The sequence below is a fragment of the Electrophorus electricus genome, chromosome 17, assembly GCF_013358815.1.
Source record: "Electrophorus electricus isolate fEleEle1 chromosome 17, fEleEle1.pri, whole genome shotgun sequence".
NCBI lineage: Eukaryota > Metazoa > Chordata > Actinopteri > Gymnotiformes > Gymnotidae > Electrophorus > Electrophorus electricus.
In genome coordinates, this window is record NC_049551.1 from 15,438,247 (window position 1) to 15,464,356 (window position 26,110).

Here is a 26,110-nt window from a genome sequence, read left to right on the forward strand (position 1 = left end):
AGTAAGAACTCAGTGTCGGTGCTGTGCCCCTTCTGTTGCTGAACAATATTTGCATACTGATTAAAATTCTACATTTTCGGTGACCCCTAACAATATGAAGTAAAAACACTTGTTGTTGTCTGTTGTTGTTTCCCCATTCATCTTAGGACCAGACCTTGTATTTCCCGAGATTATAAATACCTGGTATTTTTTGCATCAGGCTGCTTCGGCATTCACCATGTTATTGATTTTAATAACTCCGATAACAGCGTGAAAAGTTAGTGCCAATAAATCGAGACTTTTTTTTTTTTTTGTAGTGCAAGACCTGGGTAAGTGTGCGGATGGAGTCTGGTTTGGGCATTAGCTTTTAGAGATGTCCTCTGTCTTTTTGTTATTCTTTTAAATGTTTTTGTTAACTGTATTGTATGTTCTTTCATATAAATACAATCTTGTACATTTGTCATAATAAAAGGGTACTGCACCTATTTGTCCGACTGCTTTCATAAAACCTTTTGGGACGGATCGCTGTAATGCAATGAAACATTTTCCCCATGATAATTGAAATTTAATTTCCGACGGTGTTAATCTTACAGGTCATATTTAGATTCGTGTCTTATTAATGCTTTTACAATTTTGCACATCTATACCTTATCCTAATTCGCGCCTTTGTCTTACGTTTCTCTGGAAGAATTTAAACGTACTGTGTGGGGGGGAAAAGGGAGCTTCATTAGCAATTCGTGTTCTCATCTGCCCACTAACAGGTGAGAATGATTACAAGTTTTAATTGCATTTCTCTTTAGTGGACATCAGGAATGCAGTAATTACAAAGGCCGCTCCGCAAAGCGATGATTTATTTAACTAGCCCCGCCCTTCTAATGCCACGCCCCCCTCCCACAAGAGCGCTGGCAAGCCTGCGCGCCGCCGTAGCGCTACACTCTGAAAAGCAGCATGCTGTGGTAGGTCACATTCAGCAATGGATGGGAAATAAAACGTATAAAGTTGGTTTTACCCAGTCAAGCCCGTTTTCGCGCCGACATCTACTATCTGCTGTTTCAACGGCAAATCCGTGGCACTTTTTTTGTTATTGCAAGAATGGTTGTGTTGCAAAATGTGTCTCCTCCAAGCGAAGGAGTTAGACATGAACAAACTGACATTACCGCAGTGTTGGACGGAAAGGGACTCGGTCCAGGAACTCTGTGTGTGGCTGAAACGTAAGTACGGTAGACTTGGGTGAGTAAAGATTTCCACCACTCTGGGCCGTGTTGTTGAAACTACCTTTAGTGCCCCGTGTGAGGGAAATGTTACAGCTGGCTTCCTGGCATGTTAAACGAATCTATGCAAGTTGTTGTCAGGTCACTGAAGTATGTTTTCCTGTCCCTCTGGAAGTCGTGTCTCCTGGTTCGATGGGTCAGGAGTGGGATTTTCTTTGGAGTATCCATCAATTAGTCTCCATGCTATCTCACGTGACCTGAGCACCTACCCCGAGGAGCACCTGTATGTGATGGTTAACTCCAAGTATAAAGGTACAAGTGCTACTTGCAAACTCTAGGCCATTTACAGACAACAGGTGGTGTGTCCAACGCCCACCTAATGGCTACAAAGGAGAAGGAGGAATACCTCTTAAAAAAAAACTCTGTGAAAACCTTTTTTTTGTGTGTGACTTTTGGTGAAGTTTTCCCATTGCATATTGACACATGTGAATTATTTATAAGACTGATTAATTCTTTAGCAGAGCCATTTTGACATAAGTGATGTAGCATGCAGAAAAACTGATTAAGCTTTACACCATCATTGGAGCAATACAGAACCAAGGCTTGACGAGCTTGGTCAAATTTGAAGCATCTTCTGTATTCTAAAAGACCAATCCATTGGCTGGGTGGGAAAATGATGTTTTGTGCCCAGATCCACCCACCCCTTTTCAGACCACATCTGAAAAGCCTCCTCCATTATGTAGACTGCTTTGGCAACAGTGCAGGAAATGCCCACCTCAAAGATGATGTGCATCTAAGCAGTTTGTCTTTAAATGCAGCCCATTGGTGTTCCTGAGATTTTACATTCACGGCATTTAGCAGATGCTCTTCTCCAGAGCGACTTACAAAAGTGCTTTGTCATTTACTCATAGAATACATCCTAGCCAGTACAGTAGGTCAGAGTCCAATATACCAATGAACTAGAATAATGTAGTAATACGGGGATCACTGCTGATGCCTAGAAGTACAAAATACATAAGATCTATCTTAAACAATAAGTGTAATAAACAATAAGTGCTAGAGTTTGTTAAACAAAATCAGTGTAATACACAATACCCTACAATAAGTACTATTTTAGTCAGTCAATATAGGAGCAGGGTCAGTTGTCATTTAAATATTCCACGAATAGATGGGTCTTCAGTCTGCGTTTGAAGACTGCAAGGGACTCTGCTGTCCGGACAGAAAGAGGGAGTTCGTTCCACCATCCTGGAGCCAAGACAGAAAATGGTCTCGCTGCTGGTCGCTCCTTAACACCTGAAGCAAGGCATTTCAAGCCGAGCTGTACTTGAGGTTCGGATCAGGCTTTGACCATTGACCTCATGTATGAAGGAGCTGGTCCGTTTTTGGCTTTGTAGGCAAACGCCGAGGTTTTAAATCTGGTGCGTGCAGCTACTGGAAGCCAATGAAGGGAGGGCAGCAGCGGAGTAAGATGTGGAATTTAGAACTTGAAAGAATCTTGTCCCCATCTACCCACCCACACATACAGGAAGTACACTCGACTCGTTGTTTGTGCCTAGTTTGTCGCTAAAAAGAATTGAGTGGTGAACAATGTTCACGGAGTAGTTGACACAGGAAATGTTTTATCAGTGACCAAGCAGTCGAGCTCCAACACGGTATGTCTTTGTCCGTGGAACAAAAGTGAAACGTAGGGGGCCTCTGTTCATGATTTGGTCTCCTTACCGTTTTCAGAATATTCCAAAAATGAGGAGGAAAAGACCAAGGACGAAGGTAATGACGGCAGCAGTGAAGACAGCGAGGACTCCGCGAGTGTCGTCACGGAGATCCGTTTTGTTCCAAACGACAAAGGCTCTCGTGAGTGTTGAACGAGCTGTGTATCACTTGCTGCATACCATTCTGGTCAGAACTAGCCTGAACTGCATTTGCTCTGCTCTGTTCCGAGTCGCAGTGGAGACCGTGTTCGCGGCCATGTCCGAGTGCCAGGCCCTGCACCCTGATCCGGACGACTCGGACTCCGATTTTGACGGTGACGAGTATGACGTCGAGGAGGCAGGTGAGGCTTTGGAACTAGGCGCTTGCCCCGAAGCAAGCGTTTCGAACGCAGACTTAATGTGCACAGCGTAGACGCCTTTTGGACCGTCATGCCTCGTGTTTTTGGCCCCGCAGAGCAGGGCCAAATTGATCTGCCCACATATTACTCATTCGAGGAGGGCATGTCGCAGCTGACGGCGGAAGGACAGGCCACGCTAGACAGGCTGGAGGGAATGCTGGCGCAAGCATCAGACCCACAGCACCGCATGGCGGGAGTCAGGACGCACGACGCAGCGGACGCCGTAAATGGTGATTAGAATTTTAATTAATACACCTGTATGGTAAGGAATTGCATTTCTGTAACTGAGCTCACGGTCGTAAAAGACGGGGCATGTGGATCTAGCGCTCTTCCTGTGCTCACCCAGTGATTTAGTCTCTCTGAATTAGTGCTTTCCATTACTGCTTTGCTTTTGTGTCCTATGCAGAAGACCAGTGTTCTTTTCTACTTTCAGTATGCGTGCACACTGATCAACAGTAACAAAGCGCATGTGACTTGTTACTATAGTTGTAAAAGTATGTTTACTTTTTTAGAGACCATTTTCATTACAGTTTAAAGTTTTGTATAAAACTTTGCAGCCTGTGTCAGAAGTGAGAGAAAACGAAATGTCTAAAATATTTGAAGGAAAACGATACACTGTAAAATTGGCACAGGAGTTGCATCCATCTCCCTGATAGAAAATATTCATCCAGATATAATAACTCGGTTCTTTTAATACATGAACATTTTTAAAACCATTATTTTTTTATCATCTTGATTAGAAATATAAATGGAGGACTACTACTTTTATTCCAGTAATACTTGAGTAATTTTAGCAGGAGTTTCTGTTCCCAGTTCTCCTTGCTTTTACTAAAGTACAGGATTGCATACTTTGTTCAATACTGATGCGTGTATCCATTGGTTATTTTGCATTCTGGAAAGTGGGTGAATTCCATTTTAAGCCACCTGTTTTGTGCTATGCAATTACTGTATGGCGAGAAGTACTGTTTAGCTGGGAAGTGTCCATTTATGTATTGGGGGGGGGGGGGGGGAAATATTTGGGCTCCCTTGCACTTGAATTCACTTACAAGTGGAAGAGCCCAATGTAGTTCACTTGTAAATGAGCACTTGAATAAAATTTGGTTTGACATGTTTGCTGTACTTGGCGGGCAGTCTCGTCAATGACCTTTCAGGATGTCAGTGGGTGTGTGATGCGTCAGTTAACAATGATAACTGAGCTTTATTGCTTGGAGTATTTTAGTGGATTTGGGCAGCATGGTGTTAAGTGGGGTAGCTGTCAGCCTAGATTAAACCCAGGGCCTCTTGTTGGATGGCCAAGAGGTTCTCTGACTGCTTTGCTGATTAGCCTAGTCCTCTTCTCGACCACAGTATTTAACGTCAGATAAAAATAGCTTCATCTCCCTCGCAGACACGTCTAAGATGGACTCTGGTGCTCGGGGAGTTTCTGGACAGTTTGACGATGCTGATGTTGACCACTGGTAAGTCCCAGTAACCCATCATGTTTCATTTTTCATAGCCAAGTTTAGCACCAGAACTACATACAGCACGGTCCATAATCACTCAGTGAGGCAATACCAGTAAGTTTCAGCCTGCAGTGTACAGTATGCGAGACGCTCCCCCGGCATCCCTGTTGGGTTGTGCCACGTGAGCGTGCCAGATCTTAATCAGATGTGAGCAGTTTGTCTCGCTAGCGCAGCTCGAACAGAGAGCCTCTTGTTTTCTCTCGCCAGAAGCACTTGAAAAGAAGCTGGACGAGCGTAGCGGGGGGAGAAGCTGACATGCCGTATAAATGCTACTAGGCTGAACCACTGTACACTTGATGGCTAACCCTCAATACTGCTGCATTGTGATTTATATCTAGCTTTTTTCTTTTTTTAATCGACCTCCTTTTCTTCTCACAAGGACCAGTGAATACGAATTTGTCTGTTTTGATGTAAATAAAACTAAAAGCATTCTGCTGTGGCATCTTAAGTGGAAGTCCATCTGAGTGTCTTCATTCCTCACTTTGATGTTGCCTGAAGTGTTGCTGGGGCCAGCAGCCTCTAGTTTTTGTCCTGCACATGTCTCCAGTGAGCTGGGGATCAGGTACGGTCATGCCTGCACGGCTGAGCTCACGTCCTCCACCCCAGCCCTATCCCAGCCCTACCAGCCACTGCTGAGAGAAGCACTCCTTTGTCTGTCTCCCTCTACTTCCTGTGTGACTGCAGGGGGGTTTGTCACAATGTTGGTCCTCTTTTAGAGGGGTGAGACGGAGATGGACTAGCCCACCCTGCCACCCCTGAGTTTTTACTCATGCTGTAGTCTGAAATGGTATATTAGTACGGCGTGATCCTGTAACTCTGCTGCATGAGGGTTGAAACCGTTTCCTGTTCTTTCCGAAACGAGCAGACTGTTTGTACTCCCTTCCCTTTGGTGCCTGACCATGAACTGACGTGCATCTGAAATGGCAAAACCTCCTCAAGCTCTCAGTAGTTGAATAAAACCTTTTTTTGGGTTTGTTTAATAGCTCTGCAAGTTGAGTGATACTTTAAATATTTATAGATATTTTCTTCAATTAGATGGCTAAATATCTCGGCGTAGGGACAGATTGTGGTTACTTTTCTGCTGCACAATTTAAGGGATAAAATCTTAAACCACTGTCAGCTTGTCCACTAGCTCCTACTCAACTTTCCCCTGAGATGTCCAGGGTAATTACAGGGTGAAACTGCTTTCAAGAGCTGTGGCTGGAATGAAATTTTTCCACTGCATAGAAAACTATGATTCATTACTAGTAGCATAGAGCATCTGCGCTTTTTCTTTTCCACAGTTGCACAACCTGGTACAAAACGGAGCCTTAGCTACTGTACAGTATTGAGCTGATCAAGTTCTGCCTGGTGTTGTGATCCCTCATTTGTTAGTCTATTAATAAGCTCACAATATCAGACCTGAATCCAGTGAAATGTCCTTTTGGAAAAAAAAAAAATAATATTCTGAATAATACTCATCTGAAAGTCTTGGCTTAAGTGTACATTAATACATAATGTCATGTATGTTTATGGGTCAATGCTGTATTATTCTGTGGGTAATTTCTATGGTTTGCTCAGTCATGCTAGTGTTATGGTCTCAAGCTTTGTTCCAAACCTTCAGTAAAACAATTCCTTGGTAATATGACTTAATTTATCATTTTTAACCCTCCCATTCTCTCACTTGTGTATACACATCCCCACCAGATCAATATTAAACAAAACTTGTTGCACTGTATGTTTCTTATTTATTGTAAGCAACACAACAGAAGAGCTATTGGCTTCAGCTACTGGCATTTTAGGTGCTAGAAGTTGTCAAATATAAGTGTGTGTGTGAGTGAAATCTGTCTGTGTGCCTGTCTTTCAGTGTGTGCTCTTAAATGCACTGGACCTTTCACTGTGAAGCCATTTTCAGTGAGGAAACTATTTTATACAATAGGGAGTAATTGAAACTTTCCCCGATACCTAACTATTCCAACAATGGTGTATAATCTGCATCTGAAGGGAATCTGCCCCACTTTAAAGTTAGCTGGCTAAGCAATGAAGCCTTTGTGTTACAGTTCAAAAGACACTGGAGAGTTATCCTGTGGCCAACGTTAAATGATAAATATCTCTAGGTGGAAATTGGGGCCAAACTGGTGATTGAATTTTAACATCCAACTACAGGTGTTCTCAGACCTTTGTTCTTTTGTACCCCTTTCACTGCATTTTATGATTATGGGATCTTTCCATAAAAAGGAACTCTCAAATAATACTATTGCACTGGCCATACCTATAAAGTGGGCAGTAAAACACACAGCTTAAGCCAATGTGACTTTACACGCACAATTTCTTAATGCATGTCTCCTAATGTAGTCAGTTTTGTAATAGCATATTTTAATGATGTGTGTGTCCTTTTTATAACCAAAAAATAAAAATCACAGCATTCCAACGCGATCAGTATATTGTGACCAAAGTTACACCACAACTGTTACCAGGTAACCCCCATGAGACGGTAACTCAACATGGAGTTTCCAGAAAGGAAAGGACCATTGTTTCACCAGGGGATGGATTAAAGTTTAAACGCTTGAGCCTAAATGCGCTTCTTCACATGCAGGCTGCTTTTTTTTGTCCCCATACACACACGCACGAGCTGATGTGTTTAAACCACGGAATACTTAGCTGGCTGTGACTACAGGTTTACACAAAATTTATCCATTTTGACAAAGATCATGAAAGAACTGATCTGAGAAAACATGTACTTGCATTTTTAATGTGAGAACTTGTAAACTAAAATTTGCACGTGTATTTCTCACGTTTGAACTAGTCTAAAAGGGAATGCTAATTTTTCACTCGCACAACTGTTATTTTAAAACTTGAAGTCGCAGAGGGAAAAAAAGTCATAAATGTGTTAAGAAATATTAAGATAAACACAAGTTCGACCTTGCAACCTCTATAACATGACTGCACAACATAGCGAGCGCTATTAAATCAGTATTAAGATACGATCGCAATAGTCTTGCAGGCTCTCGGGTTTTGCAAGCCGCCGCGTGTACGTGCACGAGGACAAGACTCTAGCGGGCATAGAAGTGTCAGTCATTTTAAATAACAGTGATGATTCATATCTGGAAAATGGATTTTAAAAATAGGCTATTGTTGATTACATTAGACGTACGATATACAAACATGCCTCATTCATGGCGCGGGAGCTTAAACTGTTTCACAGTAACATTTCTGTAGTTTTGAGCTGGGGTTAAAGTGCAAACCTGCATCGCAGCCCTGATTTAGAAAATATATACATTAACACCCCGCTTTCGACAGTAATTTTAGACTTAGACCAAATCTTGGGCTAAATTCCAGTGCGAATTAGACACGCTGTTTAGGATTTGGCTCAGTCTGGTTCCAGAAATCCGATCTCATCTTTAATACTTAATCCGCCTGGGCTTTGCACAAAAATGTCAATGAATGCAGAGACGTAAACAGATGCCAGGTGTGTTCAGGTCATGCTGGACCAGGCTTGGGTATCTCAAGTCAAGAAATAATATCGGGTCAGCAGGGACTAACCCGTAATAAGGAGGGTAGACAGTGGTGGATTAACCTGTAGTCTGTAATTACACACAGGTGTAGAAGGAGAACATCCTTGCCCTGTCGGCCCACCTTGGTGAGAAATCGATGTACTTGCATCCACTCTGCGAGTCATGGTTAAGGTCGATAAGCATTTTCCACTGATCGACTCACCACCGCAGCACTGATGCACCACACGGTCGGTTTGTGCACAGCTAAAGCCGACTGGTTTGTTTTTTATTACTGACCGGGTTCGGCCTCGCGGTGCCAACAGACACTGTGATGAAAAAACAACAACAACTAGTTGTTCAAATAATTTCATAACAGGCTAATTCGTTAGTCAAAACAACAAGCGGCAAACAGAAACCAGTTACAAAAGAAACATATGAGCCATGGTCTGTGTGTTATAATTAGTTATTTAATATATCTGACAAAATAATGTTATAGAAATCTATAAGAATTTTGGCAAAATCTTCCTATATATTTTAACTTTCAAAATTTGTCAGGGGCAAATATAATATTTGCAGATTTACCAATAAAAACAATAGTAAAATCCATAGAAATGCAAAGAAAAATGAAACTATATGTCTTTTGAATTTACATTTGAAGAAACAACAATTTAAAAGTTTTAAAAGATAAAAAGCCAGAAATAATACTCTTCTGAGATTTAAAAGCATAACTCAGTGCTGAAGAGCTGACATTGTCCATACTGTTCATGAGGTAGGCTGCAAATCTCATGTTATTACAGTGAAACATGTTTGTGTCTGCTAACGTATCATTCAAAACACAAGGCTGCAAATGTAGCTAATGACCTACAGTCTACAACCTGTAGTGAGCCTATATTGAGCTTTTCAGTTATGGAGAATGAATCACTGATCTTTAGTCCACATTTTTGCAGAACCGAATTAAACCCCCTTTCTGCAAAGTGTTACAAAAAAAACATTCATATTCCATTCAAAGTCCTTTTCTAGCAACAGAGCAATTGACAGAACTCTCCAGACACGAACAGTCCACACATCTTCATGGTTTCACAGTTTTCTGAAATGGTCTCTGAGCTTCTGACTGCTTAGTGTGAATTTAAGATAAGAAAAGGTCAAAGCACAAGTTTTACTCATTACAATCTCCTCATTTTTTGCCCCTTTATCAGAAAAAAGAAAAAAAAGTGTCTTTATAGCATAATATAATCTCATTTATTCTTTGGCAAAAGATTGCTGTCAATACTATAGACAAACCTTGCAGGCTGATTGCTAATAGTGTTATCTATAATGTTTGTCATCGTGGCTTCTATCTTTGGACTGAACACAGTAGGACATGGTGCCCATGGGTGCTCTGGAACGGCTGAGGCCAGAGGCAAGACAGGAAACATTTTCAGGCCCATGGGTAGAGGTGGGGTCAAGGGCGGAGTCTAGAATGGCTGTGCCTCCAATTACAGTCCCCTGGAAATGATACAAATGCAAATGAAGTTCAGTGAAGGCTGCTGAAGATCGAACTGTCTGCTTTGTCTGAGAGGGGGATGAGTCAAACACTTGATGTGTTCAAATTAAACTTTCAGTACAGTTTATAACTAGCTCATGTTTGTGTTTTTCTTTGCATATCTGTAACTGTAAATATATATTTTTGTTGATAATATGCATGTTTTTTCTATGCCCAATCTGTTAAGGACTAAATCCCTCTTTAGGAATCAAACAGTCTTCATGACGGCTCTTCCCGGTAAACAACTTGACCGCATGTGTTAGCCCTTACCAGATCTCACATGCGTGATGAAGATCGCGTCCTCTTCAGCCTCCTCTTCCTCATCGTCCTCTTCCTCCTCGTTGCTGCAGGGTCCATCCCGGTCTGCGAGGGCTGTCTCCGTATCCCCGTCCCCCAGCGCCACGCTGGCAGACGAGCACCGCAGTGCCACCAGCCTGTGGTGCACGGCTACGTAGAGGCGCGCCACGTCTCGGGCACTCGCCTGGATCAGAAACACACGCACGCCACGGCTCTCCACGTCCGTGGCCGTCAACTGCAGGTTACAGCGCGTGGGACGCCGCAGGTGCGTGTGTGCATAGAGCTTGGTGTTCAGAATCACCTTTAGATTGCCTTCGTGCCTCATCACTGTGAGTGGACAGAAGCAGCGAGACTATGAGTATGGGTATATCTGTTTTCATAACGTATATATTTATACTTAGTCACCAGGCCTGATGCTTTTAAATAAGTGTAAGGATATTTCTGGAGTTATCAATTTACAGTAAATATTTTTTTTTTTAAAGTTGCTAGGTCAAGCTGTGGCCTAAATTGTGGCACAGTTTATTCTATTCGTGGATGAATCAGCCAGTTGAAACCAGTTTGGTCTGAATTATTTACATACACTAGTGGTAAAGACATGGCTAGTATATATCTTAAATTAAAAATAGCACGTGAGGAGTTTTGAAAGATCCTGGACTAGGCAGCAGAATTGCAACACACAACAAAAGTGAGTGGCAGTGCCATCACAATCTCCCTCACCCATTCTCGACTGCAAACATCCCCTCGCTCCTCTCTTCAGGTCGTTCAGTCGTAGGATGCCCCTCCCTCTCTCCCTCCATGAGTGCGAGCCTCTCTCCAGGACAAACAGCTTACATGTCAGCTAAAAGAGACCAGGGGTTGGGTCTTTTTTCTTTTTTTCATGGGGATTTTCTATGCCTGTGATAAATGCCAGCTTAGTCTGTCACCATTACTTCTCATCATAGCCAATAGGTGTGACCAGTTTTGATACTGGTGTGAAACTATGCGTGTGTCAGACCTGCACAACATTGCTCTCGTTCTCTTCCCCAGTAAAGACCTTGACTTGTTTGGGTAGACAGCGCCTCCTACAGGCATTAGTGTAGGCTGCTGCAGACTCCCACAAAGTGCTCTGTACGGTCACTATGGAAAAGCCAGTGTTTGCAGTCAAGCACCAAACTACTGAGATGCATCCTTCAACTGACAAAATAAATACAGCAGAAATTGCTTCAGTGGTATTTAACTTCACTGCATGTCCGTGGCTGAACTCTATAAAAAAAAATGGACCCCAAACACTCGTATCGTATTTTTAACTTCATTAGCTTTCATTAGCCTTCTTGTACTTGAAGCTCCCTACTCCCTACTTGCCTTGGAGCCAATTTTGATATAATGTTTGTTGCATAAATGTTTCAGCCAGGGATGATAATTTTACTAGTACATTTGGTCATTTAAGAGAAGCCTTATTAAGTGTTATGGAAAAGCAGTACACATACTACGCCGCTAGGGAGAGTCAGAGAGGCAGTGACACTCAGTTCAAAGAATGCATGATTTGGAAAATATTTAGGTTACTTTTGGCTCATAACATCCACATTTGCTGGCCAAAACCACCTATGCCTGTTTAGACTAGCCACTTAAGTATTGTGTTAAGTGTTGTCTTAACATAGACAGGCTCTACAACGAGAATACACTGTTCTCAGCAAACATGGCTTACTTTTAAAACTACTTATCTGCTTTTCTTTCATCGGCACAGAAGCTCGTTCATGACTTACTTGTGTTAGAGGCCTCGGAGCTGGAGGAGTCCGAGTCATTGGAGCTGCAGTCTGTCCCAGACATTTCCTCACCACATGGGCTTTTCTGTGGACTCTGAGTGGAAAAACCAATGTACTTTGATCCAGCCAAACTCACCAATGAACTAACGCTGAGCGCTTAGTGACGCTACCCAGCCAGGACTTGGAGAATATATCAGGCTTACCAGAACTCTCTCGCTCATGTTCTCCCCAAACACAAACTGGATGCTTCCAGCAACATCCACCGTCGTCTGTGAGAGGGTTCTGTGAAAGGCCACATCAGCAGATTCAATTTTGCATATTGTCTTTGATGTTGAATCCCCTGGCCCGCAACACGTTGTTCCCACGTATGAGGGACCCATGTAGACGCTTTAGTATTACTTTGTATGTACCGCTACTGTCTCTTTGATTGGGTAGAAGACTAAAGGTGTCAGCTGACCTGCTAGTTTTGGGTGGTGTCTGCTGTTCCATGGGGCTATCTGAAGACGGGAGGCTAACAGTGACTCTGGAGAGGTCTTCAGCGGTGTCTCCACTAACCTGAGGGATCATATACAACCATCAGAGTTTAACGGGGCATGTTTACACCGGTGAAGACAAAGAAGCAGCACTACCGGGGTGGTGGTGGGAATCGGCTCATGTAGGGTTTGCAGCCAATGCCACAGGGTCAAAAGCACTAACAGTGCAGATATATACAGCCTGGGTATGATGGTACACAAACGCCTTCAGACCAGACTGCAGTTGCGCAAGAGCTTGAATGAAAGCTGTCTTTTCTTTACAGCAAGAAGAAAAAAAGAATTGGCTAAATTAACTAAGGGATGAAAGATCTCTGCACCCCTGAAGTGTGTCAGTGGAAGCCTGCAGCGGTATAGTGGGTGTGAGGCCTTGTGCAATACCCGGCTGAGATGAGGCATGTTGTAGGCCCGCCAGTGCTTGGGCTCTGGCGGTGTAGACGGTCTCGGTTGGGTGTTCTTTACTTTGGCTCGAGGAGACACTGCAAATGTGGCCAGACATCTAATTTAGTCCACGTGGTTTATTTACAGACATTCAGACTTGCAATTCAATGAGTAAGTTAAAAAAGGTGTAAAAACAGCATAAATTAAATTCATTTACATTTATTGCCAAAGGCCTATCGTCATACAAAGCATAAAACCAGCAGGTCTTTTTAGACTTTTTGTCCTTTTAAGTCCCAACACTTGAAAGTACAGCAGATGTGTGTGACCCACGTGATGGTGAAGCTAACACTGAACACCAGGAATAGATCCTGACCTGTGGAGGAAGGGAGACCAACCTGTGGAGGAGATACTAACCTGTGGAGGAGGGGAGACTAACCTGTGGAGGAGATACTAACCTGTGGAGGAGGAGATACTAACCTGTGGAGGAGGGGAGACTAACCTGTGGAGGAGGGGAGACTAACCTGTGGAGGAGGGGAGACTAACCTGTGGAGGAGGGGAGACTAACCTGTGGAGGAGATACTAACCTGTGGAAGAGGGCAGACTAACCTGTGGAGGAGATACTAACCTGTGGAGGAGGGGAGACTAACCTGTGGAAGAGATACTAACCTGTGGAGGAGGGGAGACTAACCTGTGGAGGAGGGGAGACTAACCTGTGGAGGAGGAGATACTAACCTGTGGAGGAGATACTAACCTGTGGAGGAGGGGAGACTAACCTGTGGAGGAGGGGAGACTAACCTGTGGAGGAGGAGATACTAACCTGTGGAGGAGATACTAACTTGTGGAGGAGATACTAACCTGTGGAGGAGGGGAGACTAACCTGTGGAGTAGATACTAACCTGTGGAAGAGGGGAGACTAACCTGTGGAGGAGATACTAACCTGTGGAAGAGGGGAGACTAACCTGTGGAGGAGATACTAACCTGTGGAGGAGGGGAGACTAACCTGTGGAGGAGATACTGACCTGTGGAGGAGGGGAGACTAACCTGTGGAGGAGATACTAACCTGTGGAAGAGGGGAGACTAACCTGTGGAGGAGATACCAACCTGTGGAAGAGGGGAGACTAACCTGTGGAGGAGATACCAACCTGTGGAGGAGGGGAGACTAACCTGTGGAGGAGATACTAACCTGTGGAGGAGGGGATACTAACCTGTGGAGGAGGAGATACTAACCTGTGGAGGAGGGGAGACTAACCTGTGGAGGAGATACCAACCTGTGGAGGAGGGGAGACTAACCTGTAGAGGAGATACTAACCTGTGGAGGAGATACTAACCTGTGGAGGAGGGGATACTAACCTGTGGAGGAGGAGATACTAACCTGTGGAGGAGGGGAGACTAACCTGTGGAGGAGATACTAACCTGTGGAGGAGATACTAACCTGTGGAGGAGGGGAGACTAACCTGTGAAGGAGATACTAACCTGTGGAGGAAGGGAGACTAACCTGTGGAGGAGATACTAACCTGTGGAGGAGATACTAACCTGTGGAGGAGATACTAACCTGTGGAGGAGATACTAACCTGTGGAGGCGGAGCCACTGATCAGGCGGTGCATGTTTGAAGGCATGAAGACATTTGTTCCAGAGACTGTAAATTAACGCAAGAAAATGGGCACTTGTCATTATTTACTGTGTATTTTTTATGCGTTGTTTATTATGTATTATTTATTATTAAGAGGGAAAGCCCTTGTACCATGAACAAAAGAGGCTCACTTTAAGTGATAAAAAACATACTTCTAAAAATATTTTGGCCTGCAGCTCATAAGCTCAAGTGGCTCTTTTTTTCAATTAAAGAACCTTTGTGGTCTACAGACAAACTAAAAAACAATTTCCCTAAACCCCTTACTCAGTTTCCTGAGGTTTATTTGCCCCATAACTAGTAAGCTCTTTCAAGACACAATCTGCCTTGTCAGATGATTGCAACGTAGTGGTTGACCACAGTATAAACAGCTATTCAAGTGTAACTGCACTGTGAGAAAGGTAGGATCTTCAGTTAACAACACTGAAAAGCAGGAAGCAAACTCACTGTCTCTGCGGTTAAACAAGCTTATCTGTGTTGGCACAATCTTCACTGTTAACTCAGGTTCCCAGAGTGCTTACTGGGTACTAATCTTCCATCTTTTTTCTGTATGAAGCCCAAAACCCAACCAATACCCAGTTAGAGTTCAACAAGCTTAGAAAATACACTCCGATCCCGATCCTAGTCAGGCCCTAACCTGCCCACCCAGAGGAAGAGTAGGGTGATTTGTGCACAGCACATAAGACCTTCTTTTCCCTAGGCTCCGAAACAGAAGCCGGCAGATACTGAGGCACGGCTTGGAACACAAGCATCACGCGGATCATTGAAATCGATGAGGTTAGCAGGGACCTTGGACCTAAACTGGCACACGTAAACATGGCACCTCTGTTGGTACCGCAGGCAGATTTCAAACTACCGAGTGCATGAAGCACCTGGGGTGTGGATTTACATTTTTGAACAGAGAGAGAAAACGATGGTGAGACAGAGAGTTTGCTTACCAGGTGAAGGTGATAGACAAGACAGAGAACATGAACGAACTCGTCTGCCATTGTTACAGGGAACTGCTGGGAGACCGAAAGAACAAGATGAGTCTTGCTTTATCAGTCTTGTTAATTTTGTCAGGAAAACAGGTAAGGAAATGATACAGGAACAGCCCCTATCACTCTCATACTATTTTTCAATCTCATATTGAATATATTACTGGATATTTCATGAGAAATGCAGATACAGCCTCTGGACTAAAATGATGGCATTGTCACAAAGCCTCTGTCACCATAACAACGCTGCCCCCCACGCCCCTGCTTCATCGCAGCAGCTGTAAACTCAAACAAGACCTAATGCACTGCAGAAACATCTATGAAGACTCGCTGAACTCTCACCTTTTCGAGGCCAACTCAGTAAGGAGGGACAGGTGAGCGACCTGGCACGTTTGTTCATGCCGGTTCCTGAAAACATAAAGGAAAATCTGCGTCTGTAAGAATTCCATACCAAGACAGCAGGTCTTAACTGGAGTACCTGTTGTTAATCTTTTGCAGAGGGAAAGCGCTGCTTACCATTCAGCTCTTCCTCGGATCTCCTCTGAGGAACAGACATACATAAGATCGGTTCAGACTCATTAATATACACTCAGGGACTGTGCTGAACATGTCAACACATCTCTCTCTGGTTTATGTTGGAGTCTCAAATATGCCAGTGTTTGGTCAACATGCGTTTTGTTGGTAGGCAGGCTTACCTTCACTGGAGCGTTTATTCTTTGGAAGGTGAACATTGGTGGGGTGAGTATCGGCTTGGCTGAAGTAAACAAACAGATTGGAATTGGATGGTAAGTTACTGGATAATATTTACACAATAATATAAACTATATAATCTAAAGAATTATACAAACTCCAGTTTTATTTCACAGTGGTAATAGTTGACGACATCAGTTCTGCACACACCTTCCTACGTCTCAGGAGTCAAACCGCTCAACACAATGGTCCATACATGAATTTTTACAATAAATAAAAACAGCTTCTCCTGGAACTTTTCCTTACGGTGCAGCAGAGAACTGGAGCCCAGGCCTGAGGGCCAGCACAGGGGACCCCAGCCTGCTGGTGCCTGGAGCCCCAGAGTCACCGTCCAGCTGTGTGCTGGAAGAACGTGGCCCTTACACCACCCATCCGCCGGCCGGCCCACGGGAGGTGGGGCGGGTTGACGAGTGAACCAACACATACTAATCACACACACCCCACTTGGCAATGGGTCAAACTAATCCTGGCTCAGACCTGTCTATGGGCTAATAATAAACTTTTTTTTTTTTTCTTCTTTTTTTCACCCTGCGTAGACGAGAAGTCTGAGAGAACTGAGAGACGGACCTGCAGAAATAAGGGGCGGGGCTCTCGCTGGCCTGCCAACATCCACTGCCTGTGCAATTGAGATTAGTCTACATGTCACACAGATGTGTCACAAACGGCTTGGTAGGGCAGGGATGTCGATAAACAGGCATCTGACCTGTCCCCTGGAAAGCTGTACTCTGTTTTTTTTTGTTGCGTTATCTGTGCACATGGAACAGCAGCGAGCGATCCGATTCCCGTGCCGCTCCTATGCAAGCAGAGTGTGTGAACGCACGGCCACTCGTCACCACCAATGTATCCGCCGTTTAACGGGCAAGGCGGCCTGTGCGTCACCGTCCGACACATAGGAGCAGTGTAGGCACTTTGAAGTCGTGTAAAGCACAGGTTCATGTGTTGTAAATGTCTCACTTGGGAATGAAGAGACGGATTACTCCTTGTCTTGCCAAAATGGGATGGGATTATTTGTTTAAAACAGTAGTTCTAACCAGGACCAACCGCACGGGACTGGTCAGACCATAGCTATCTTTCAAAAGTGCAGAACATCGAATGTAAAACTCTGCAAAAAAACCCCCTACCATTTTCCTCTGACAGACTTACATAATTCCACATGAGTATTCTGCAAGCCATTTCTATTTTCGTGTTATTTTCGTCAAAGCGGAGCACGGACTTGCCCACACCCACTCGGCTCACTCCCACCCACTCTTCATTTTGTAAAGACAGAGTCAAAGCTCTGCTGGTGCAGAGGTCCATGTGTTCAGTGAAAAACAGCAGCCAAGCTTACAGTGGACAACGAGCTTGTGTATGACACTGTCTAGCTCGTCACACTGTGCATTCACGGCAACATCAAAATGAAGTGAAAAGAGACTCGTAAAACGACAGAACTCAGTAAGACTGCATTTGTGCTCGAAGCATAGACGCATCTCTGATATGCAAAGGTTTGCTGCAGGATTCTGCATCTTTTAACATGGCCAATATTTAACTACAAGTTGATATTTCTTGGAAACTTGTTTTGCCAATTATGGATCAAGGAGGTGCACATGAATTTTAACACACAGGACTGCTGTACATAATAGCTTGATTGCACCTTTAAGTGTAGAATTCGTGTGAGAATCCAGAGACGGAACGTCTTGATGAACTGCGTGTGTCAGTTGTTTAACTGCATTGCTTAACTAGATTACACCGTCATCCAACAGGTCAAACTTTGGGAAGGACAGAGCTGGTAAACGGCGCACAATCCTGCCTTTGTTTATTACCAAATAACTTCTATCTGCTGGTCCCAGGAAAAACAATCAAAGTGGCAGGACAAAAATTAGAAAGGATGAATTTGATCATTCAGCATAATTCTAATTCTTCTCCTAAGACTATAAGGTGCAAACTCATTTCGTCTCTTTCTACTCACAGAAGCATGGGGCACAGGCGGATGGTTCAGTGGTTAGCAGTCACATGTCGCAGCGCAGTGTGAGAACGGCACGCCGTGTCTTCTCGATGCCAGGCCAGCCCCAAGGTCAGCTGCTTCCCGGTGAATCCGACAGCCAGCGGGCGCACAAGCCTCTTCCCTCCATACGAGGCCCTTACAGCAGAGCGGGAGGTGGCTGCACAGCACGACTAGAATGGAAATGTATCTAGGCCTTGTTCTATTCCTGTCAGATGATAATTTTGACCCAGCATGCCAGACAAAGAACATCATCCGGCCCGCTTGAGCAGAAAGCCGTCATTTTACTCTTTAAGTAAGAGCTGATCTGGAACTGAGACAACCCTCATGAGCGCAAAAAAGAAACCGGTGAAAATAATTAATGAGCTGTAATGATTCTATATGGCTCTCATGCCTCTTCTGTAATTTGTGAACCTGATTGTTTGACAGCTCATTACCCCCCCCCCCCCCAGCTCCAGTCAAAGCTAGTTTTCACTTGTTTTGTCCTGCTGGTTCTGTTCTCCACGTCCTTGGCTGTTGAGAATGTGAATTGGCCTAGAAAGAAGCAAAGAACTGATTTTTTGCCAAATTCTGAATGTGCAGTAAAGTCCAATGCCAACTGCTGCTGAACTCTACCAACCTCTGCCCTAACAGAACCAGCAGTAACTCCTCCCACCCAACTCTGGAACAGCTTGTTGTTGGTGGGGGTGGGGGGTGGACTTCATGTGCTGGTGTGGACCAGGCCTTACTGGTGTCGACCAGACTGCCCTTCAGAGACTAGCAGGGTGGTGGCGAGACATGGGCAGGGAAACCGCGTTTAAAGCAGCAGACACCCATGAACAGCTCGCAGTCTGAACAATGGCTCCCCACGTTCCACCCCCTCTGACAGAACGCCCCCCCTTTCCCTTGTGTTCTTCTGTACAAGAGGCTGCATTCACGGAGTGCTTGGCCATAGGCCTGCTGCGACTGGAGAGGTTTCCTTAATATTTTCGCAGGCCAAATGAGATCGACAACAAGCCGCCTGGTCCTGCCCAGTGCAGCTGGGTTTACTTAGCACAGCTCTGCAAGATGCCTTTGTTCTGCAGCGTCAGAGCTCCAGCCGGGCCCGAACCCTCCAGAGACAGCAAACACCATCCACTAAAACGGGCGCATGCTGCGCTGTTATGCCGTTAACAAGCAGATCATGCAGGCTTCCAGGACGTTAGGGTTCCATTGCATCAATCGCAGGTACAGCCAGTGCTCCCAAAGGGCTGTAGCTTTTTTTTTAAAGCTCATTTGGCTGAACTTGTTTGACTTTTCCTATTTGGCCTGATCCACATGCACCAATGACTATGATATAAGGAAAGTGTACGCGCAAGTGTACACTCTCAAAATCTATTTTAAGGGATTTAGCCAAATAGATGAACAGCCTGCCATTTGAACACTCTGGCAACAGATCATGGATTCTCCTATATGAACTGGATGCTTCACATTGTTGTTGTTTAAGAGGACTTTAAGCTTCGGTTATGCAACACCAGGTTTCTAATGTTAGTTTTGTTTCTAGTTCCGAGGCTCCAACTTTGTGTGATCCAAGTCATCGTGTTAGGAAGTGATCTTGAGTATGACGCCTCTCAGCGAGTGACTGTTGAAACACTGTCAGTGCTGACATAAGCAGAAGATGAAGCACAGGCTCCAAAATGTTCTCATGTGGTATGCTGAACGCCGTGCTGAACTGGGCACGAGGCCGCCCCGGCTAAGGACGGGTCTCCTCCAGTAGAACCCCAACGAACATGTTCAGCAAAGAAACGTGAAGCTGTGGTTGCATCACGCAGTTCTCTAAACTCTAACTAAAACAGCTTTTTTAAACTGTAAGGGGATTTCCACCTGGAACGTTGTGTTTGCAGATTTGGAGAGGACTATCGCAGCACTGCTGTGCCATATTTCATACCACAGCTTCCTGAAATCTTTGAAAATCATCTTCAAAGCACACAAGTGAACTATTCCACAGGTTTTTGTGGTTTAATAGTCACACTCAAGACACAGAAGCCTTTCAAGCCTATTTTTAAAAAAAAAAACAACAAAAAAAACCCCAACACTTTGACAAGTTCCATATGCACTAAGTGCAAGGTGATACATCAGTGTGAATGTAATGTATTTGTGAGAAATGTCAGTGAAACAACACCTGGTGGATATTTTGGGGCAGGCAGCAGAACCAAAGCCTGGGACAGGAACAGACAGGTGCTGCTCAGGAGAAACTGGATTAGGCTGCCTTGATCTGGTCATCGTCTTCCTAAGATCGCCCTGAACCTTCCAGAAAGCCAAACTGCTCCTTCCTAGCCTAATCACCTCCTGACTGACTCCCCACGCTCCTCCTGAGCTCATGTTCGTTTTTTACGACACTTCTCGCTGACTGGTAATTGAGAGCGCTGCACTGACATTAAGACTCAGACAGTGGTCCTGTGAGACATGCCGACGGGCGAGGGTGTAAGGATTAAAGTGGCGAATACACATTTTGCCAGTGTTGTACTGCTTATTCACTCTGTGACTTGTGACATTCATTATTGCAACTGCAGGGACGATCGTGTCTCCCTCACAGTGTGTGGTTGCAATGTGTCGGTGTGCCACACTTTAGAATGAGAGGGGTCTGGGACAGTCAGAGACCGTGGAAGATGGCAACAATACTTATCTCGATTTCAGAGATTTCTCAGTCTCAAGCATTGAGGTGCCAAAGGAGAAAGATCATATTTACTGTACATACACGACTTGGACTAGCCTGTGCTGTGCAGAGGTCAACAGAGCTGTGTAAACTTGTTTTGCAGATATAAGAATGAATCAACCTGTAGTGTGAGTTACTAGCACAAGACAAGACTTTGAAATTAACCAGTAAGGTTTGTGCAAAATGTAATAAATTACGTCATTCGACGTCATTGTTATCAAGCTGAAAGGAACACGAATACAGATAATGAATGGACACACAGCGTGATCATTATAAAATAAACTCCTGCACGTCTGAAAGTAACTTCTTTCAGTCTAACAAGAACTTAGGTCTACACGGAATCGCGCGGTGAACACTCTTTACCTTGAAGTGGCGGGCAGACGCTGTCCCGAGCGCAGCGGGCAACAGAGGAGCGCGAGACGTCCGCTGGCGGACCGGCGGATCCACACACTGTATCGGCGGGTGCGCTCGGTGCGCCTGTCGGACCGTCCGCAGACAGAGACATCATCACTGCTCAATACGCGCCATCTGAGCTTCGCAGAGCCTGAAGAGCCGCATAGTTCCAGCGCAGCAGTTCAGCGTGGTACCGGTGCCGCAGAAACGTAAACAGCGATGCGCAAGTGCCTGATACCGCCAATTACGAAAATACAACCACGCCCCCCATCCCAAAACCTCGGGGTAATTGCTGTTGACTACAGTCAGGTTAATCCTCAAACTCGGGGTGTCTGATGTTCATAATGAGCTCCCCTGCGCACTCTGGCTGTTAGGTAGAAATGTGAGGGAATTGTCACGTTGCGCTTTACTACAGTGCTCCTTAATCACAGTGGCGCGAGCTGGGGGCGAGGCGACAGGCGTGCACAAAGGCGTGTAGTTTAGCGCGCACGCTGTAATGTAATATTCAACACCCAGTATTACAAGGAAGCCAGATGGCTTTTTCTTATTACTCATTTATATTTAGCCCCGCGCTAATATTAACGCCGCGGAAGCTTTTGATAAAACCAATAAAGAAATCATAGCGACCAGTTTAAAATTTAAAAGACTTACTTTTACTGTAAGATAGATACAGATTTCCCTACTGTAAAAGGTATCGCTGGTTTGCTGGACGCAAATGCATTACTGATACATGCAATATACTGTACAATGTTCTGGCTTAGAGCAGAAAGAGCCCACTGTTCGCCGTGAACGTAACAATCTTAGTATTGGGTTCGTATTATTCTACGTGGTTGCACGGAACGCTGCAAGCAATCTCATTCGCACTGCCACGCTTCGGTTTTGGTTTTGGAGCGCTTGAGTCTCCTGCCTCTCGTTCTGTCACGTGGCACCGTAACTAAGTGACGACGTTACGAAGGGTCGCTCGGTACCGGCACGGACTGGTTTCAGGAGCATGCTCACTGGCACTGCGGAATTTTCCACTCCGGACCAGTCGCGTGGGGCCAAAGGCTTCAGCCACGAGCGCTGCGCCTGTGCAGCTGCAGCTATAAATGCATGTGTTTGTGCAGGCCACGAGTATGTTGTGTGTGCTCTTGAGGAGGTTTTTTGGCTCTAGGCAACTTGTTTACGGGAGGTTTACACATTACAACATGTATTGAACTTTATGATGTTTTTGGGAAAGTCTTGTGATAGTGTAGAGGTTTTTCAGTACTCTTGAGTCTGCGTATGACTGAATTTTTATCTTGGGATAAGCTAAGGATCTCTCTCTCTCTCTCTCTCTCTCTCTCTCTCTCTCTCTCTCTCTCTCTCTCTCTCTCTCTCTCTCTCTCTCTCTCTCTCTCTCTGGGTTATCTGACTACTGTTGGGTTCTTAAAGTACTTTGCCCTCATGTGAGAATTTTTGACAGCTTAGGAGTATCGATTTTAAACAGATTTTAAGCATCTCGTATATTGTCCTGGATTTTCAGTTTTAGAATGCATTAATCACAGTCCGCCTTATGAACATAATTGTTTTGCACTTGTACATGTAATTGTGTTTGTTGCACTTACAGTGCGCAGAATTGCATGAAGGTTAATTTTAATCACCACTGCCTCCAGCAGTAATTACATTTTTTAAGCTTTGTTAATGCTGCCTTTCCCAAGGTTGTGGCTTTCAAAACAAGAGAAACTTCAGTAACTAGGAGGGAGAGAGAGAGATAAACTTGTGTAAACAGGTTGTTTATGTAATCAGCTATTTGTCTGCAGTTGGTCCGATTTGGCTGCCCACCTGATGACAGAAATCTCAGTGATCTAGCAGGATACACCCCTCAGCTCTCCAAAATGTTCGGTATTTGTAAATTATTGTCATGTTAGACATTTGTTTCCTCATTTCACCGCTACCTAGTTACAGAAACAATATGTCTTATTTCTGTACATGTGTATTAAACACAGTGACATATAATTTATGGGTAGCGGAGACTAGAATACAAAATTTGAAAGTAAGTTTACAGATTGTATAAAGCGGAAATAAAATGGAAACAAACTTTTAAGACTGCATTTTGGCCACATGGTGGCGCTAGTATCCAGCTTGTGAAAGTGGTCCATTTTTCCTATACATTTGACAGGCTCCACTCAGTGCCAAATGTCATGCATTTCGCTGTGACAACTTCAGTGAAAACATTCTTTCTGGTGTGAGCAGACAACTCGTATCAGATCTCCGATCCAACCAGAGGATCAATCGTTCTCAAACAAGCAGTCTGATCAAAGATTCAGTCGTTCCTGGCATTAAGTTCAGTCAAAGTCGCGTCACTTTTGAGAGAGGTACGTTTTTTAACCTACGCATGAAATTTCAGGTCACGGCGAGTGACGTGATGCTGCTTATTTCGGGCTTCAGCTCAGTAAATCATTGTTTGCTGTGGAAATTTCACTTCACAGCGTTTAGTTTTTTTTTCCTTCAGGTTTTGAATCATGTTTACAAAACAATCGATGGCTTTCTTCCAAGTTATTGCAATATAAACTCTCAAATACACTGATAAACACAATTTAAGACACAAGTTAACAAGACACGCATCCTATATCAGTGTTTATAAACAGTGAAGTGCATCTCAGTAAAACGCATTTTGCATTTCTTCCAGTTAACATTCCTGCAGGCACCTCTGAGGGTTCCCAGGAGAACCCAGGCGAGCAAACGTGGTGAAGCCATCTCCATGAACCTCCAATGTTCGGGCTGCAGAGGTGCATGTTACTGCCCCACCATGGAAAAGCTACACACTTAAAATGCATCTAGCGTGACCGTGCCAAATGAGTGAGCTACTACACCTGAAATCTGCACCTCTGCCATTTATGTCTGGAGTGTCTGAATGATGGGCATTGGGCATCAATTAAATGAACCCTTTCAGAAGTTAGACTAATAAGATATAACATTATTATTATTATTATTATTATTACTTAACTTATTATTATGCTTTAGGCATCTAATCAGTGCAACTTGGTGTCTCTGTACATGCATTACTGTGAAAGCGTTCTGGGTAAAAATGCTTCCATCAGCACTGCTCCCATTAATCAACAGTTCACTCTCACTTCTTCTCTATTGTCTCACCATCTTCAACAAATGTAAAGTTCTGATTCTTGCATCAGTTCATTCGCGAGAGATCAACTTTTTAAAAAATATTATCCCCTAACATATAGAGACCACCTGTGATAAAGGGGAATACCCGTTTGCTGTGAACCACTGGAGATTTCTGGAAGTCCTGCCAGTTCCTAATGCCTGACCAGAATGCTAACGGTGGGTGTCTTTGCGTACTGGCAGGCCCATTTTGCAGATCCTTAACAGTGCTAACATATTCAAAGCTAAACTTTTGAGTTGGTCTGGAGGACTGGGAGAGAAGGGGACCCCCATTAAGAACAGAGATCTCATACTTGGTGGTGAGGAGAGAGGGGAGCAATTAAAATGCATCTAGCGTGACCGTGCCAAATTAAGCCCCTTCAAAAAGAGGAGAAAGGGAAAAGTCTGCTTGTTTTTTGAAGGCTGGCGACACAGATGAGAGGCAATGAATTGCTAGTTCTTTATTTCTTTCCTTGTCATGTGTTTGTCTATATTCAGTGGAAATAAGGAAAGCGGAGTTTAAAGATATCAGTTTAAAAGTGTTCGCACCAGTCCATACAAGGAGCTTGTTTCACTTGGTTAAAAGTTCACATTTTATTTTACAAATAAAAAAGAACAAAGGGGGCTATTAAGCCAATCAGTCGTCATGATCAGAGAACGTTGGTTCATTATCAGAGAACGCACGCCATTTAATGCCTCTGGCCGCTACACCATTACTCAGTGTCTGTCACAGCAACATTATACTCGACGGGGGGAAATGTCTTTTTCCAAGAAGCAGCTTTTGGTTTTTTTATTTGATATTTTAACCATTTCACATCTGCTCATAAACAGATAGCACATTCACTGAAGAGTCAGTCCTCTTCCCAGGATCCCGACGGTCCAGGTCTGGTCTCCTCTTCCCAGGATCACGATGGTCCAGGTCTGGTCTCCTCGAGTCAGAATGCCAAGCAGGTCCTCTCAAAGGGAGCTGTTCTGCTCACGTGCAAACCTCAAGGAGACAGCAGAGCTAATAACACACATATCTAACCCCTTTCTATCTTCCAACAGAAGTAACAGATTATGAAAAAGGGAATCAGGTTTATTTCTGCAAATCTTTTAAATGACAATAATCTGACTTTGCCCTTGTACAATTGTTTTCCCATATTACAACATTTGTCTGAGAATTAGGACGAAAGCAGAGTTCCAGAACCTTCCGCACAATTAACTATAATCATTAGCTCAAATTTAAAGTAATTATCAACAACGTTGCTCCTGCTCACATCTCTAAATGAATAATGTGTACAGGGAATTCATCAAGTAGGCCATGGATTTGGGTTCTTGTTTGTGCTGTAATATTAGAGCGTTCTGACATCATTCACCCTGTTCCGCCGTCCAGTCAGGTTCAAAGTGATTCTCTTCAAGAATGTCCTAAAGTTAATGAATTAATTAAGAATGCCTTATTAATAAATGAATTAATAAATAACTCCAGATGAATTTTTCTACGCTTTTCCTTTTCCTTGATGACGTTGGTGCAGCTGTGTTAATAGTCGTGACTCTACCTAATGCATTACAGAAACATCTCCATTCACACTTTCAACAATTCAATGGACCCATTGACTAACCGATTTTGGGGGCCTTTCCTACATATGCTCTATCCCAGAAAGGAGCTTCATTTTCCCCGCAGCGTCCCTTTTCTCCCACGCCAAAGTGAAGGTTTGTGGGAATTAATGCAGCTTAAAGCGTCTCTTTTCTTTATGGGGTTAGTCACGTTATTGCTGACGATGAGCTGGCTGAAACCGAATACTCCGTAGGTATCAGAGCCGTTTCTAATGAGACGGCCTGGGTTCTGTCCACATTTGTGCTCAAA

General features: G+C 44.1%; 2 protein-coding genes and 1 long non-coding RNA gene across 11 annotated transcripts; 2 read left to right on the forward strand and 1 right to left on the reverse strand.

Moving 5' to 3' along the window:
* Positions 1 to 914: 914 nt before the first annotated feature.
* Positions 915 to 6,512, forward strand: LOC113573341 (methylosome subunit pICln-like). Of its 2 annotated transcripts, none has more exons than XM_027003538.2 (7): positions 915 to 1,190; positions 1,366 to 1,502; positions 2,919 to 3,041; positions 3,136 to 3,240; positions 3,354 to 3,527; positions 4,685 to 4,754; positions 5,007 to 6,512. In XM_027003538.2, coding segments are annotated over exons 1-7 (729 nt in total). In that variant the 5' UTR covers positions 915 to 1,071; the 3' UTR covers positions 5,008 to 6,512. The 2 variants fall into 2 exon arrangements, with proteins under 2 accessions (XP_026859339.2, XP_026859338.2); XM_027003537.2 differs by having other exon boundaries at positions 5,010 to 6,512.
* Positions 6,513 to 8,719: 2,207 nt separating this feature from the next.
* Positions 8,720 to 21,579, reverse strand: LOC113573307 (ran-binding protein 3-like). 7 transcript variants are annotated; one of them, XM_027003472.2, is made up of 14 exons: positions 21,115 to 21,578; positions 16,045 to 16,103; positions 15,866 to 15,890; positions 15,692 to 15,757; positions 15,311 to 15,373; positions 14,316 to 14,381; positions 12,745 to 12,842; positions 12,291 to 12,388; positions 12,037 to 12,115; positions 11,834 to 11,927; positions 11,086 to 11,207; positions 10,809 to 10,929; positions 10,065 to 10,418; positions 8,720 to 9,757 (listed from the first exon to the last, which is right to left on the reverse strand). In XM_027003472.2, exons 1-14 carry the CDS (start codon positions 21,257 to 21,259, stop codon positions 9,714 to 9,716), a joined length of 1,434 nt encoding a protein of 477 aa, XP_026859273.2. In that variant the 5' UTR covers positions 21,260 to 21,578; the 3' UTR covers positions 8,720 to 9,713. The 7 variants fall into 7 exon arrangements, with proteins under 7 accessions (XP_026859273.2, XP_026859272.2, XP_026859279.2 ...); XM_027003471.2 differs by having other exon boundaries at positions 15,311 to 15,376; XM_027003478.2 differs by lacking the exon at positions 21,115 to 21,578 and adding an exon at positions 18,045 to 18,502 and having other exon boundaries at positions 15,311 to 15,376.
* Positions 21,580 to 22,268: 689 nt separating this feature from the next.
* LOC113573333 lies at positions 22,269 to 25,715 on the forward strand. 2 transcript variants are annotated; one of them, XR_004777077.1, is made up of 5 exons: positions 22,269 to 22,333; positions 22,926 to 23,007; positions 23,285 to 23,480; positions 23,795 to 24,444; positions 25,096 to 25,715. It is a non-coding gene; the product is annotated as an uncharacterized LOC113573333 (long non-coding RNA). The 2 variants fall into 2 exon arrangements; XR_004777076.1 differs by having other exon boundaries at positions 23,795 to 25,715.
* Positions 25,716 to 26,110: the final 395 nt, after the last annotated feature.